At 34.7% G+C, this 14,591-nt stretch overlaps 1 protein-coding gene across 2 annotated transcripts in view; it reads left to right on the plus strand.

The window, feature by feature from the left end:
• Nucleotides 1-14,591, plus strand: part of COL21A1 (collagen type XXI alpha 1 chain) — a 242,471-nt gene that overhangs the window by 193,808 nt on the left and 34,072 nt on the right. For both annotated transcript variants that reach the window (XM_077903578.1, XM_077903577.1), the window contains one exon: nt 10,479-10,532. In XM_077903578.1, the coding sequence (XP_077759704.1) occupies nt 10,479-10,532 (54 nt within the window). The remainder of the gene's footprint in view (nt 1-10,478; nt 10,533-14,591) is intronic.

A 14,591-nucleotide genomic window follows, 5' to 3' on the forward strand; every position in this document is an offset into this window, starting at 1 on the left:
TATTGTTATCCACATGATTAGTCATTGATTATATTAACTTTGATCATTTGGCTATGGTAGTATTTGTCATGTTTCTTCACTATGAAGATACTGCTTTTTCCCTTCCACATTCATTTTTTGGAATTGGGTTACCAAGTCCAGCTCCTACTCAAGATGGGGCAGCAAGGCTCTCTTAGGAGACAGTATATACATATCTTTACACTTATTTGAGGAGAGTTATGGTTGTAACAGTAAGTCTTCCAATCCATGACTGGTATGTCATTACAATTATAATTTTTCTTTAATTTATGTCAGCAATGTTTTGTAGTTTTCAGTGTACAGATCTTAAGTATCTTTTAAATTTGCACCCCAATATTTTATTTTTAAAATACTCTTGTGAATAGATTTTTCAAGATTTATTTATTTTTTGTTGCCAGCATATGAAAATAGAATTAGTTGGGTATGTTGATCATATATCTTACAATATATTGCTAAACTCATTGATTCCTGCAACTTATTTTGTAAATTCCTTAGATTTTTTTTACATAGATAAATGATAATATTGTTTAGAATATTTAGTTTTCTAATATAATAGTTTTAGATAATTTAGTTTAGTTTTATAATAATAAGTTTAGTTTTATAATAATTTCTAATATAATAGTTTTCTTCTTCTAATCTATATGACTTAAAATTATTTTAGTAATTTTATTTCACTCTACAGGCCCTCCAATACAGTATTGAAGGACTGAGCGTGGACATTTTTGCCTTTTTCTGATGTTAGGTAGTCTTTTTTTTTTTTTTTTTCATTAGGTAGTCTTTTACCAGTAACTGTTAGTGGTTGGTTTTATGTAGAAACCCTTCACCAGCTTGAGGAAGTTCCTTTTTATTTGTAGTCTTTTAAGAGTTTTTCTCTTTAGTTATGATTAGGTGTTGAATTTTGTCAAAAACATTTTTCTGCATTTATTGATTTGTATTATTTTTCTCCCTTTTTTCATTAATATGTATAACATTGATTTTTGTTTGTTACACTAATCTTGCATTAGTGGGATAAATGCCAATTGGCTATTTTATATTATTATATACTACTGGATTCAATTAGGAAATACTTTATTATGGACTTTTATGTCTGTCTTCATGAGATAGTGGTCAGTAGTTTTCTTGTGATTTTTTTGTATGGCTTTGGTATCAGGATAATACTAGCTTTTCTTTCTGAAAGAGTTTGTGTAGAAATGGTATCATCGTTTCCTTGTTTGGTAGAATTTCCCAATGAAATCATCTGGATTTGAGCTTTGTAAGTGTAAAGAAGATTCTAATTACTGATGAAATCCCTTTACTAAATATTGGGCTTTTTAAGTTTCTCTTCTTGAGTAAGTTTTGGTAATTTGTACCTTTCAAGAAATTAGTTAATTTCATTTCATTTTCAGTTTGTTTGCATATTTTATGTATAACACTGCAATATTCTTGTCCTTTTAAAATTATTTATTTTGTTATGTTCAAATTTTTAATTCCAGTGTAGTTATCATACAGTGTTACATTAGTTTCAGGTGTACAGTACAGTGATTCAACAATTCTATCTTTACTCAGTGTTCATCATGAAAAGTGTACTCTTTAATCCTCATCACCTATTTCATCCATCCCCTCATGGGCCTCCCCTCTGGTAACCATAAGTTCTCTATAGTTAAGAGTCTTTTTTCTTGGTTTTTCTCTCCCTTTTATTTCTCTTTGCTCATTTGCTTTGTTAAATTACACATATGAGTAAAATCACATGGTATTTGTCTATTTCACTTAGCATTGTACTTTGTAGCTCCATCCATGTTGTTGAAAATGGCAAAATTTAATTATTTTTTATGGCTGAATAATATTTTTTGTGAGTAGGGGGTGTATATCACTTCTTTATCCATTCATCTATTGATGGATACTTGGGCTACTTTCTTAATTTGTCTATTGTAAATAATGTTACAATAAAAAGGGGTACATGTATCCCTTTTAATTAGTGTTTTTGTATTCTTGGGGTAAATACCTAGTAATGCAATTATGGATCATAGGATAGTTCCATTTTTAAACTTTTGAGGAACCTCCATACTGTTTTCCACCGTGGCTGTACCAGTTTGTGCTCCCACCAAAAGTGCATAAGGATTCCTTTTTATCCACATCCTCTCCAACACTTGTTTCTTGTGTTTTATATTTTAACCATTCTGACAGGTATGAGAAGATATCTAATTGTAGTTTTGATTTGCATTCCCTGATGATAAGTGATGATGAGCATCTTTTCATGGATCTGTTGGCTGTCTGTAAGTCTTCCTGGGAAAATGTCTGTTCATGTCTTCTGCCCATTTTTAAATTCGATTACTTGGTTTTTTTGGTTGTGGAGTTGTATACATTCTTTACATTTTTTGGATACTAACCCTTTGTTAGAAACATTACTTGCAAATATATTCTCCCATTTTGGAGGTTGTCTTTTAGTTTTGTTGATTGTTTTTTTCGTTGTGCAGAAGCCTTTTACTTTGATGTAGTCCCAATAGTTTATTTTACTTTTGTTTCCCTTGCCTCAGGAGGCATATCTAAAAAATAGTTTTTATGGCTGATGTTGGAGAAATTACTGCCTGTGCTCTTTTCTAGGATTTTTATAGTTTCAGTTATCACATTTTGAATTTATCTTTGTGTTTGGTATAAGTCAGCAGTCTAGTTTCATTCTTTGCTAGTAGCTGTCCAGTATCCCAACACCATTTGTTGAAGAAACGGTCTTTTTCCCATTGGATATTCTTTCCTGCCTTGTCAAAGATTAATTGACCCTATATACATGGGTTTATTTCTGGGCTTTCTGTTCTGTTACATTGATCTATTTGCCTATTTTTGTGCCATATTCTTGTCCTCTTAATGTAGAATTTTTAATGTTCTTTCACTCTTGATATTATATATTTTGTAATAATCATGTATTACTGGTGGTTATGATTGAATTCATTGCACTGCAGAGTTTTCCGTCATCTTCTCCGTTGTCATCTGGGCCTTATGCTCTTTATGTTGAATAGTTTCTTGGTAACTTTCTCTTATTTCTTATGTGGAAATTGATTGGCTTAAGCACTCTATCTCTCATAATAGTAAATTTTCATTCTCTTAGGAAATTAGCCATTTCATCTAGATTTTTCAAATGACTTGTACAGAATTATGCAAATTCCTTTCTGGTTTTTAAGAAGTTTTCTTGGTTTCAGTAATCCCCCTTTGTTGTTTCTTAGGATATTTATGCTTTTGCATTCTAGTTTTTTTTTGTTTTTGTTTTTTGCTTGATTATAAATGAAATTTTGGCTTCTCTATTATGTGTTTTTTTTTTTTGAAAGATCCAACACTGTAATTTAATCATTAATTTTCCACTTTTGGTGTGTTTATTTTTGTCTATACTACTTTTTTCTCATGTTTTTTCTAGATTTTACAATTGATTATTGAATTCATTTATTTTCTTGCCTAATTTTTGCTTTTAGTATTTAAATTATACATATTTTTTGATTATTGCTTCAACTGTAGTCCCTTTATTTTTTATTTTTTTTAAAGATTTATTTATTCATTCATTCATTCATTCATTCATTCATTCATGATAGACATAGAGAGAGAGAGAGAGAGAGAGAGAGAGAGGAGCAGAGACACGGGCAGAGGAAGAAGCAGGCTCCTGCCAGGAACCCGACGCGGGACTCGATCCCGGGTCTCCAGGATCAGGCCCTGGGCCAAAGGCAGGCACTAAACCACTGAGCCACCCAGGGATCCCTATTCCCTTTATTTTAATGTGCAATGTTTTCATTAACATTATTTTTTAGAAATTCTATAATATTGATTTTCTCTTAGAAATTGTTTAAAAGTCTAAAAAATTTTAGGTTTAAAATCCTTTTATTTTGATTCTGTTGTCGATTTCTGGTTTTACTGTACTATATCAGTGTTATGTATCATTTCTTCTTAATTGGATTTGTTACAATTTTTCTTGGATTTATTATAAATGGTCAATTGTCAGAAATGTTTCCTGTCATATACGAAGGTAAATCTCTATTTTGAGAATGTGAAACTCAATATTCTTTTGTAAAATTTTCTTTATTGAATATATTCTTTAAATATTCTGCATACTTAATTTTTGTTTTGTTTTACCTTTTTGGGACAGAAAGTGAGGTATTTGTGTCCTCTAGTCATTTTCATCTATTCTTCTATCTGTTTCATGAATGTAGTCTTTATCTGTTGCATAGATATTTGTAATGTTACATCTTAATTTTGGATTGTGGCTTTTGACATTATCAACTATCACTTTTTTGTCTCCCCTAATAATTTTAGCTGGAAATCTACTTTTTATGTATCAGAATTGCATTTTTTCTTTTTGATTATTCTTTCTTGCTTGCTAAACTTTTGCACATTCTTCTATTGTTTGCTTTCTTTTTCAGTAATTTTTAGCTGTTTCTCTTATCTCAGACATAGAGTTAGTCTTTTCTTTTAAAAGAAATCTGAAATTTTTCTCTTTTAAAAGATTGAGTCTATAATAAAATTCACTGATAGGTTTAGTAACATTTTGATACTCATTTTTAAAAATAATAATGCTAAGCCCTAGCAGTAGATATATAAAAATGCCATATTATTTGAAAATCATGCAGGCTAAAACAAATCATAAGACATAGGATTGTTAAGACCTAAACTTGTTTTTGAAGATTTTATTTATTTATTCATGAGAGACACAGAGAGAGAGACACACACATAGGCAAAGGCATAGGCAAAGGGAGAAGCAGGCTCCCTGCAGGGAGCCCAATTCAGGACTCCATCCTAGGACCCTGGGATCACACCCTGAGCTGAAGGCAGAGGCTCAGCCACCCAGGTGCCCCTAGACTCCAAAATTTGGTGGCAGTGGAGCAGTTAACTTTTATGAATCATCCCTTCTGTGCCTAGAGAGATGGCAAGGCATTTTCACAAAGCCTCTTAGTTGATTTTCTTAAAAAAAAAAAAATCCGTCATGTTGGGAGTATTAATGTCACTTAGACAGTGAGGTCACATTAAGACAGGTGAATTAATTTACCCAGAAATGCAGTCAGTTACATGGCAGAGCTAGAATTCCAGGCCTAGTTTGTATGATTCCACTCTCTGTATGATTCCTCCCAAACTTCTTGTCTGTTTATTTGGTAAGCTGGCAAAAGGTTCCCTAAGTCTTACATTTTTCTGTATATCCCTTGGCATGCTAAAGATTTGTTTACGAACTAAGAATAAACTGTGTAGTAAGTTCAAAGTCAAAATAAAGTATTAAACGACAAAGTAAGGAAACTCCTCAAAATTAAGTTATATTTTAATGGTCAGCCACCTGATTTTGAGGGTTGCTATGACCACAACCTAAATTACTCTCCATTCTTTTAATTTTTTGTGGGTGAGTACTAGAGACCATAGCATGAAAGGAAATACACATGCAATGCAAGTTTTACACGTCTGTTTTTGGTTAAATTTCCTTCTTAAAAATAGCTGCTTTTTGTGGAATAAATCATCTTTGACATTAGCTGTAGAAACTGGATTTAGAAATAATGTTTTAGCATGACATTTTTTCAATTCCTTTATATCAAGAAAGAGATTAATAATAGGATAAATTACAAAAATGGTAGAGTTAGGGGCATGCTATATGCCTTTTTCCACCAGCTAAACAAATCGACATTTACCAGGTTCTCCATGTTATGAAAGCAATCAAATGATCATATTAGGTTCTGGTCACAATAATGAATTTCACAGGTTAGTTGTATTTTGCATTTAATTATTTTTTGGTAAATAGCCCCAAAGAAATCATCCTTCATCTCCCAATGAAACATCATTCAGTCAGTCAAAAGGAGACTTTCTCGGTAGAGATTATTCACCTCTATCTTGTGATAACTGGTATGCATGATTTTACAACAGCAAATGCTGTATAAGTATTTTCCCCCATTTCCTTTATCCCCTTGATATTCAGCATTAAACAATAAACATCGCGTTCCTCCTCCTTTGATATGCTTTAGTGTTTTTAAAGAAGGGGACGTATACCCTTATATATAGTTTTACATTCTGTTTAGCACAATTCTAAGCATTCTAGGTAATAAAAGAAAACTCATGTATATATTTCTTGCCTTTGAAGAATGTGCAAGTCAGAAAACACCTATATATACAAGATACCTGTTGAATAGCCTGGCTGTTGTAAAACTCAGTGCCAGGTGTAGAACTATACAGTGTCATTGTAGAGAGGTGTTGCAAGAGAAGAAGGGCTATGTAAGTATCTTGAGACATGGTCTAGAGCAGTGGTCGCAAAGGCTACCATATCAGCACTTTTTGGGAACCTGTTGGAAATGCTAATTCCTGGCATCTGCCCCACACCTGTTGAATCAGAAACTCTGGAGTGGAGTCCACAATTTCTCCAGGAAGTTTTTTTTTTTTTAAGATTTTATTTATTTATTCATGAGAGAGAGAGAGCGAGGCGCAGAGACACAGGCAAAGGGAGAAGCAGGCTCCATGCAGGGAGCCCGACATGGGACTCAGTCCTGGGACTCCAGATTCATGCCCTGGGCCAAAGGCAGTGCCAAACTGCTGAGCTACCCAGGCTGCCCTCTCCAGGAAGTTTTGATGCAGCTAGTATAAGAATCAATGCTGTAGATGATAAAGAATAGGTGATACTTTGTTCATATAACTATGTATCATTATGTACAAGAAGTAGCAATAAAAATAAATCCTCAAATAATTTGGGGACTTGGTTATTGCTAATCCTTGATGAGGATTAGTTACTTTTCAAAAAGCTTCATGCCAATTGAAAAAAAAAAAAAACAAAGATTGGGTCATTGGAGAAGTAAAAGGAGAATTTTTTACCAGCCAAAATAGTTATGTAATCCCAGATTTGTTTTTACTATTTGACAACTGCCCTTTTCCCTTTATATACAGAAGAGCTAAACTACATGTGCTTAGCAAGTCATATATGACAGTACATGGAGGTATGGGAAGGTAAGTGGCCGAAAGACTTACAGATATGCTGTGGTCCTCAGATCATCAGAATCATCTGTTAAAACTAATTTCTGTGCTCCACCATCCAGAGTTTCTGATTGATTAGGTTTGCAGGAGAGCCTGGAATTTTGCACTTTGAAGTTCCCACATGAAGTGAAGCTCTGCTGGCTGATGTGAGGGCCATACATGAGAACCAATGGCTTGGATGAATCCTCCTGACTGTTAATATATATAGTCATTGCAGTATTTCCTTGCTTTATTAGGTCCCAGCATATCCTGTTTCTTTAATTTTTCAGACTTTTTGACCTAGAGCTTTTAAGCTTGTGGATCCTAAAAATATCTTTGTTTCTCTTTGGTATTTTCATAAGCTTTTCTGTAGAACCATTAGGCCAGCAGCACCTCCCTTCCCAATTTGGTTAATTTAAAGAAACGTTATTCTTTACTCCCTCTGTTGTCAGCTGTCAGCTAGTGTTTGTAAATAAAATTGGAACAGATGAACTATTTGGCTGGAATTGGTATTTCACTGTGCTTATGAAATGTAAGAATTCATGAAAATGGGAGAATCCGTGTTTCCATAATGTAATATCCATATTCCATAATGTAATATGGCTGAATTTTTTTCTAAATACTGATTATGTTAGGCAGGTTGTATTGGTTCTAACTTCTGTGATTCATTTTCTACAGTTTTGGGAAATTCATTAGAATATGAAACTATGGAAAACATTGTTGGCATATGCATCAGTACATATGTATTCTGAGACTCTTTCACCCATTAGACCTATTTCAACTCAGGCATTTGAAGTATTTACAAGAAAAATGCTTTTGCTTTACTTTCTTGCTCTCATGTAGACTGAAATGTTTTCTCTTGTATGAAACAAAGTGTGGCATAATTGAAGAGAACATTACCTGTTTTGATGCAATGAACTTCACGGAACAGAAAACAAAATCATGGCTCCTAATGACTGTTAGGCTTCAAAAAGCCTAAATGTCTGAGGATGTGCCTATTTGTGTATCTTAAGAGGCTTCTCCCTCCTGCCCTCCTGTGTTGACTCTATATTATATATTTTAGGAATAAATTCAGCTAATATTTATTAAGTATAGTGTCAGATGGTTTTATATACACTGGCAATTTGAGAAAAGCTTTGAGGATGCTAAGAGTGGATTTAAAATAATATGCTTAAATAATTTGAGCATTGTAATTGAAAGGCATGTAACTAAAAACTATGCTAGTTTTTATAGCCATCTAAAAATAAGCATTTTAGGTGTTTATTTTAAATAGGTGGATACTAAATTAAAATTCCAAATAATTTAATAACATAAATAACTCAATTTTTAATGAAAGCTTTATTTTTATTGTATTCTTTAAAAGATTTTATTTATTTATTCACGAGAGACACAGAGGCAGAGACGCAGAGGGAGAAGCAGGCTCCGTGCAGGGAGCCTGACCTGGGACTCGATCCTGGGACTCCAGGATCACGACCTGAGCTGAAGGACCCCAGCATCCCTATTTTGATTTTGGGGCAGCCCTGGTGGCGCAGCGGTTTGTCGCTGCCTGCAGCCCGGGGTGTGATCCTGGAGACCCTGGATCGAGTCCCACGTCGGGTTCCCTGCATGGAGCCTACTTCTCCCTCTGCCTGTGTCTCTGCCTCTCTCTCTCTCTCTCTCTGTCTCTATGAATAAATAAATAAATAAAATATTAAAAAAATAAGATAAAATAAAATACAACTGTTTTGGGCACCTTGGTGGCTCAGTCAAACATCTGCCTTTTGCTCAGGTCACGATCCCAGAGTCTTGCTGGCTCTCTGCTCAGCAGGGGGTCTGCTTCTCCTTCTACCCCTCCCCACTGCTCCTGATCTCTCTCTCTCTCTCTCTCTCTCTCACTCTCACTCTCACTGTCTTTCTCTCTCTCTGAAATAAAAAAGTAAAATCTTAAAAAATAAATAAATAAAATGCAACTGTTGGGAGGCAAGGTCAAATTAGAATGATCAATTCTAATAGATCCAAAAGAATGATCCAATCTATTGGCTCCATTCCAACAGAATGATCAACTTTAAAGTAAAAAGGAAAATAAAAATAAATATGAAAGAGTTGATATAAACCTTGGTCACATTTACTTTGTTGATAAGTAATGTCTTACTCTCATAAGAGTGAGTGCATAGTACCAGAGTTACTTTATGAATTAACTCAGTTATCTGCCACCAAGTGCATAATACCAGAGTTACTTTATGAATTAACTCAGTTATTTGCTGCCATATATAGATTTGATATTGATATAGTCACTTTATGAATTTTATAATAAGTTACTTGATGTCAGGACGGGTTAAAATCAATAATCCAGAAGGAATTTTTAAATTTCATATATATTTAATGTAATCTGTTTTTATATTTTATTTCTTTTATGAATATTAGAAGGCTTTTAAATTCTAGATACTAATTTGCTAATAACCCTTTGTTATCACCTGCAAGTTTATTATTCTAACCTGCAGTCTGCTTTAGACTTTTAAAGTATTTTTTGATAAGCACTATATTTTTAGTGTAATCAGATAACCAAAATATGGTTTGTTTTATTACATTTTATTTTAAAAATTTTTCTCTGCTCCCAGATTATAAATATGGTTTGTATATCTTCTTCTAAAATATTTTAAGTTTTCTTTTTCATGCCTTGGTCTTCATTTCCTCTATGCATGCACGTGTGTGATTATTAGTTTTTTTTTTTTAATGACATTTAATTGTCATTAACTGACAATTAATGCAGTTGCATTACAGCTCATTTCCAGATACTGAATATATTGAAGGCAATTTTGGGTTCCCTTTTATATTCCACTGATCTTTTCTCTCTCCCCGGGGTTGGCGGTGTACACCTTTCACTCTCACAGAGGCATATGTGTTTAGGAACAAATTGATTTCACCTTCCTGGCTTTCTCTTAGATCATCTTGGCTATTGGGTAATTTGTTTTTCTACTTAAATCCTGTAATCATTTTGCCAAATAACAACAAAAATCTTCTTGGGATTTCTTTTGAAACTTTGATTACCTTGGTGACATCTAACATCTTTGTGCTATGAAGACTTTATAGCTACAAGACTATGATTGAGTTTTTCTATCCATAAACAGGATATAGATCTCCTTTTATTTAGGCCTTTAACCTAACTGGTTAATAGAAATCTATAATTGTACCTAAAAAAATCCTGTGCTCTTGTTAGAATTTTTCATAGATACTCAAAATTTTATTTTCTATTATTTACTTAATATTTATTTTTTATTAAAGGATAGTTGGCATAACATGTTATATTTTTTTAATTGAAGTGTTATAGATGATTTCAGGTGTACAGCATAGTGATTCAACAATTCTGTATGTTATGCTGTACTCACAAGTACAGTTTCCACCTGTAACTGTTTAACATCATTACTAATAATCTAGAAATAATGTTTATATCTAATGTGCTTTAGTATTTAATGTTATATGTTATTATTTTATAAGCATGCCTGAAAGTGGAACTCTTTCTCTCTCCCCCCCCTTTTCTTAACCTTTAAAAGGGAGAAGCAGGACCTCCAGGTGCTCCAGGTCAGGATGGATCACGGGGAGAGCCTGTGAGTACCTTCTGAATTCAGTTCTAAAATATGATGTTCTTTTCCTGTGCTGGAATCCTCTATTTAAATACTCCTGTCAGGTGCCCTGTTCTTGTTCAGTGACTTCCAGACTTAGATGTTGTAACAGTTCTTTATGGAACATTGTAAAACGATGAGATATTTATTTAATCCTTTTGTTGACAAAGCAGGAAGAATGTCACTAGCAGGAAAAGTCATATACAGTATGGATTACAATCACGAGTACTCATGGCCACACAAACAAATGGTTAATATGGACAGTATGGTCAGTTGCTGAGCCTACAGTCAGTGTTACTTTGTCACTGGTTCATTGTTTTGTAGTATGCTCTCTGGGGTCATGTGTTCAATAAAAATTGGAGTAAGGAAACATGATTGAGAAAGTACTGGATCTGAATCCTGGATATAAGTGTTTTTAACAAGTGTGCCAGATGACTCAACTTCACTTACAGAGTTCTCCACCTTTTATTCCTACCACTCATGGCTAACATTGGCCAACATTAGTCAACATTGAAATACCAGCTAGTCCCATTTTAGTCATCAAAGTAACTTATTTTTAGGGGAATTTTCAGTTTGTTTGGGGGATGACTAGGTTAAGAAATTTAAAAATAGCCAGGATATATTGCATCTTATCACAGAGTGTTCAGGTATGTATTCAGAATCTAAATACTGAACAGAAGAGGAAGGAGAGAAAGCACTGAAGCTTCTTAAATGGGGTGCATAGCTTGAAATACTCTTAGAATTGTTCAATCAAATGTTTATTGAGTTCTCATTTTGTGTATTATAATGCACTGAGGCAAGTTCTCTACATAGCCAGTGCCTTCCCGGAGTTTATAATCTAGTTTGGAAGACAGCAGAAAAATGATGGAAATAATTACGAACCTGAGCCAATTTATGGTAAATGCCAAATGGGGTATTTACATCTCTGGAAACCTTTTCCTGGTCTCTAAAGTGTACATACTTATAATACCCATTTCACTATGTTGTTATGAGGCTTACATAGGAAATATATGAAAAACAATTGTTAAAATATTGCACAAATGCATGGAGGTATCCTAAGTACTGAAGGAATATAGAAAGGGAATCTTGTATCATGAGGTGATGGAGAAATTTTTACCAAGGACTTGGGGCTAGATTTGATCATAAAAGTGACTGGGAAAGAAAGGAAGACTAGACGGAAAAGGAATATGAGTGAAGATACACAGGTTCAGATGGTTAAGTGTATGCCTAAGAAATAATTGAAATGATTAGAATGCGGCCCTGAGTCTGCAGTGATAGGAAGTGAAGTTGGGAAGATGGAGATCCTGGACTGTGAATTCAGGAATTTTTTCAGAAATTACTTTATTCACTTGCCATGGAAGTGATATGAGAAAAAAAAAAAACGATTAACGTGATGCCGAGTAGTGCTTTAGAGGCAGTTTTGAACTTCTGGTATATGCAGGATAGATTGAAAGGAGAAGAGACTGGAATCAGGACACTAATGAGCTGGCTATTTTGACAGATGGGGCAAATCAGGCCTCAGCTCAGATGTGAATTGGACTGGAGTGTGAGCTCAGTATATCTGACTCACAAATTTTATTATTAAGGAAGAATTATAAGACTTGGTTACTGGATATGAGACTGGGTATGTTTGTTTAAGTTCTTCAGAGAGAATATAAGGTGTGTGTGTGCATGCAAGCACATGTGCGTGCACGTACATGAACACAGGGACAGGGAGGGAAGATGGAGAAGTGAGAGAACGAGGAAGTTAAAAAGGTAAAGAAGAGGGAAATAAGAGGCAATTGAAATGAAAACCAGGTTATAATTTGAGTTGATTATGTTCTAAATCTTGGTGAGTCAGTTATTTGGAGTTTGTGACTCATTCTCTCACAGAAACAATGTTAGAAAGGGCAGACTGACCAGCAAGTCTACATGAACCATCATAATGCAACATGAGCAGCATATATTTACTTTAAAAATAATATTTTTGCGATCCTGTTAATTAAACCAAATAGAATAAGTAGTGAATTAGGACCACTTCAGGGTTTGTTTAGCTCTCCTAAGGCTGCCTATTCCTTACCACAGCTAGAAGCAGATGCTGATTTGTGTTTTCTCCTACTCTTCCTGCTCCCACTTTACTCGAGATTGACCTATCTAGAGCTTTTGTTCTAGCATAAATTTCCATCTCAGGCAGTGTGACCCTTCCAGTTTCAACCTTTTCTGTCTTTGCTCCCTTCCAACATTCACTGCATTCCCAGAATGTGTAAGTCTTTGGGTTTGATGAGAGAGAAACACCAGGGACTGCCCATGGAGGCTTATAACCCTCGCCGGGGAGAGAGACAGTAAAAGGATAAAGAAACAAAAGCTAAATCACAAGAGTTCTAAAAAAGGCAAGCAAGGTAGGGGGGCAAAGAACTGTAGTGGGATGGTGGAGATATTTAGAATATAATCTCTTTTGAACCAGACAGGTAGTAAACTGGGAGTTACCAAGAGAAACTCTTCAGACTCTTTCCTACTCCATCCCACTAGATCAAGGAAGGCAAGAATGGGACCCTTGCCTCTTCTCTCCCTGTTTCTCTTTCCTGCCAACCGCTGGAGGGGAAGCCAGGTTTCCTCTGCCAGAAGACATACTCTCTTAGGAAAGCATTTAACAGATTGAGCATCTAAAATTGGCCCACATTATCTGGATAGAGTTCTTCTGATCTGTATTCTTTTACAATAAGGAACAGAATTACAAATTATTCTCTTCTTTCGGCCATTAGTGAAAACTTGGTTGTCAGAAGTAACATCCTGTGAAGATTGATCTTTACTATTTGTGGAAGAGCTTTGAAAACAGGAAAAGAGAAAGTCTATGTATTTAGTGACACAAAGAAATGAATACTCTTCCATTGCATGTGGATGCTGTTTATAAGCATTTATAATGAATGAGTTGGCCCCACTAAAAAGGACATGTTCACTTTATTTGTTCTATAATGTGGCAGCCAAAAAAATTAATGGAGCTTAAATTAGAAGGACAGAAGCTCTTAGAAAAATGCTTTAAAGCTAACTAAACACAGCTTATAACAGCTGGATGATGATTCATCCCTGTAAGCAGATTGATAAATATGAACACAAACTGCTGGAACTCAAATTGAGGACAACCACTGTATTTCACTGGGAAATGATTATATTGTCTAAAGTGCAATTGTATTCCAGTGCCTATACTTTGAATTTTAAAGGCAAGTATTGGTCAATCCAATAGTAATTTAGTCCCAAAAGTAATTTACTTTCTAAGCCTCAAATTATATATACCTAACTTCAATCCAGGTGACTTTAAACCCACACTTGCTGGACTTACTATAATTGCTTTCAACCATGTAATACTGTGTTGAAGGATTATGTAATCTTGTCATTCACTCAACAAACCTTGACTGAGTGTCTGCACTGCACCAGACATGCTACTACTCAAGGAGAATGTGAAGGTGAATTTGTCATCGTCTTGCCTTCAGTCAGTCAGTCACATGAGCCAGGACATTACCGTGTAGTAGAAGTATTAGGGAGGTGGGCACAGGGGATCTGGTGAAGTTGTAGAATATGTGTATAATACTAAATGAGTTTGGGACCATCACTGAGCCCCATTCATTCTTTTCCTTTTTTTTTTTTTTAAGATTTCATTCATTCATTCATTCATTCATTCATTCATTCATTCAAGACACACACACACACACACACACACACACACACAGGCAGAGACATAGGCAGAAAGAGAAACAGGCTCCCTGTGGGGAGCCTGATGTGGGACTCGATCTCCTGACCTGGGATCATGCCCTGAACCTAAGGCAGACACTCAACTGCTGAGCCACCCTGGCATCCCTCTTCTTTACTTTTTAATGATAGCATTATTGAGATATAGTACAAATACTGCACAGTTCACTTGTTTAAAGTGTGTAAAGATACATTCCTAAACAAGGTGCCCTCTTAGCTAAATTCTGGAGTATCAATAGGAGTTGGCTGGTTGTTTGGCCTGGCAAGGCAGGAACCTGTAGTATGTTCCAAAATGTAGAATTAAAAGAAATCATGATACTT

The sequence above is a fragment of the Canis aureus genome, chromosome 7 (genome assembly GCF_053574225.1).
Source record: "Canis aureus isolate CA01 chromosome 7, VMU_Caureus_v.1.0, whole genome shotgun sequence".
NCBI lineage: Eukaryota > Metazoa > Chordata > Mammalia > Carnivora > Canidae > Canis > Canis aureus.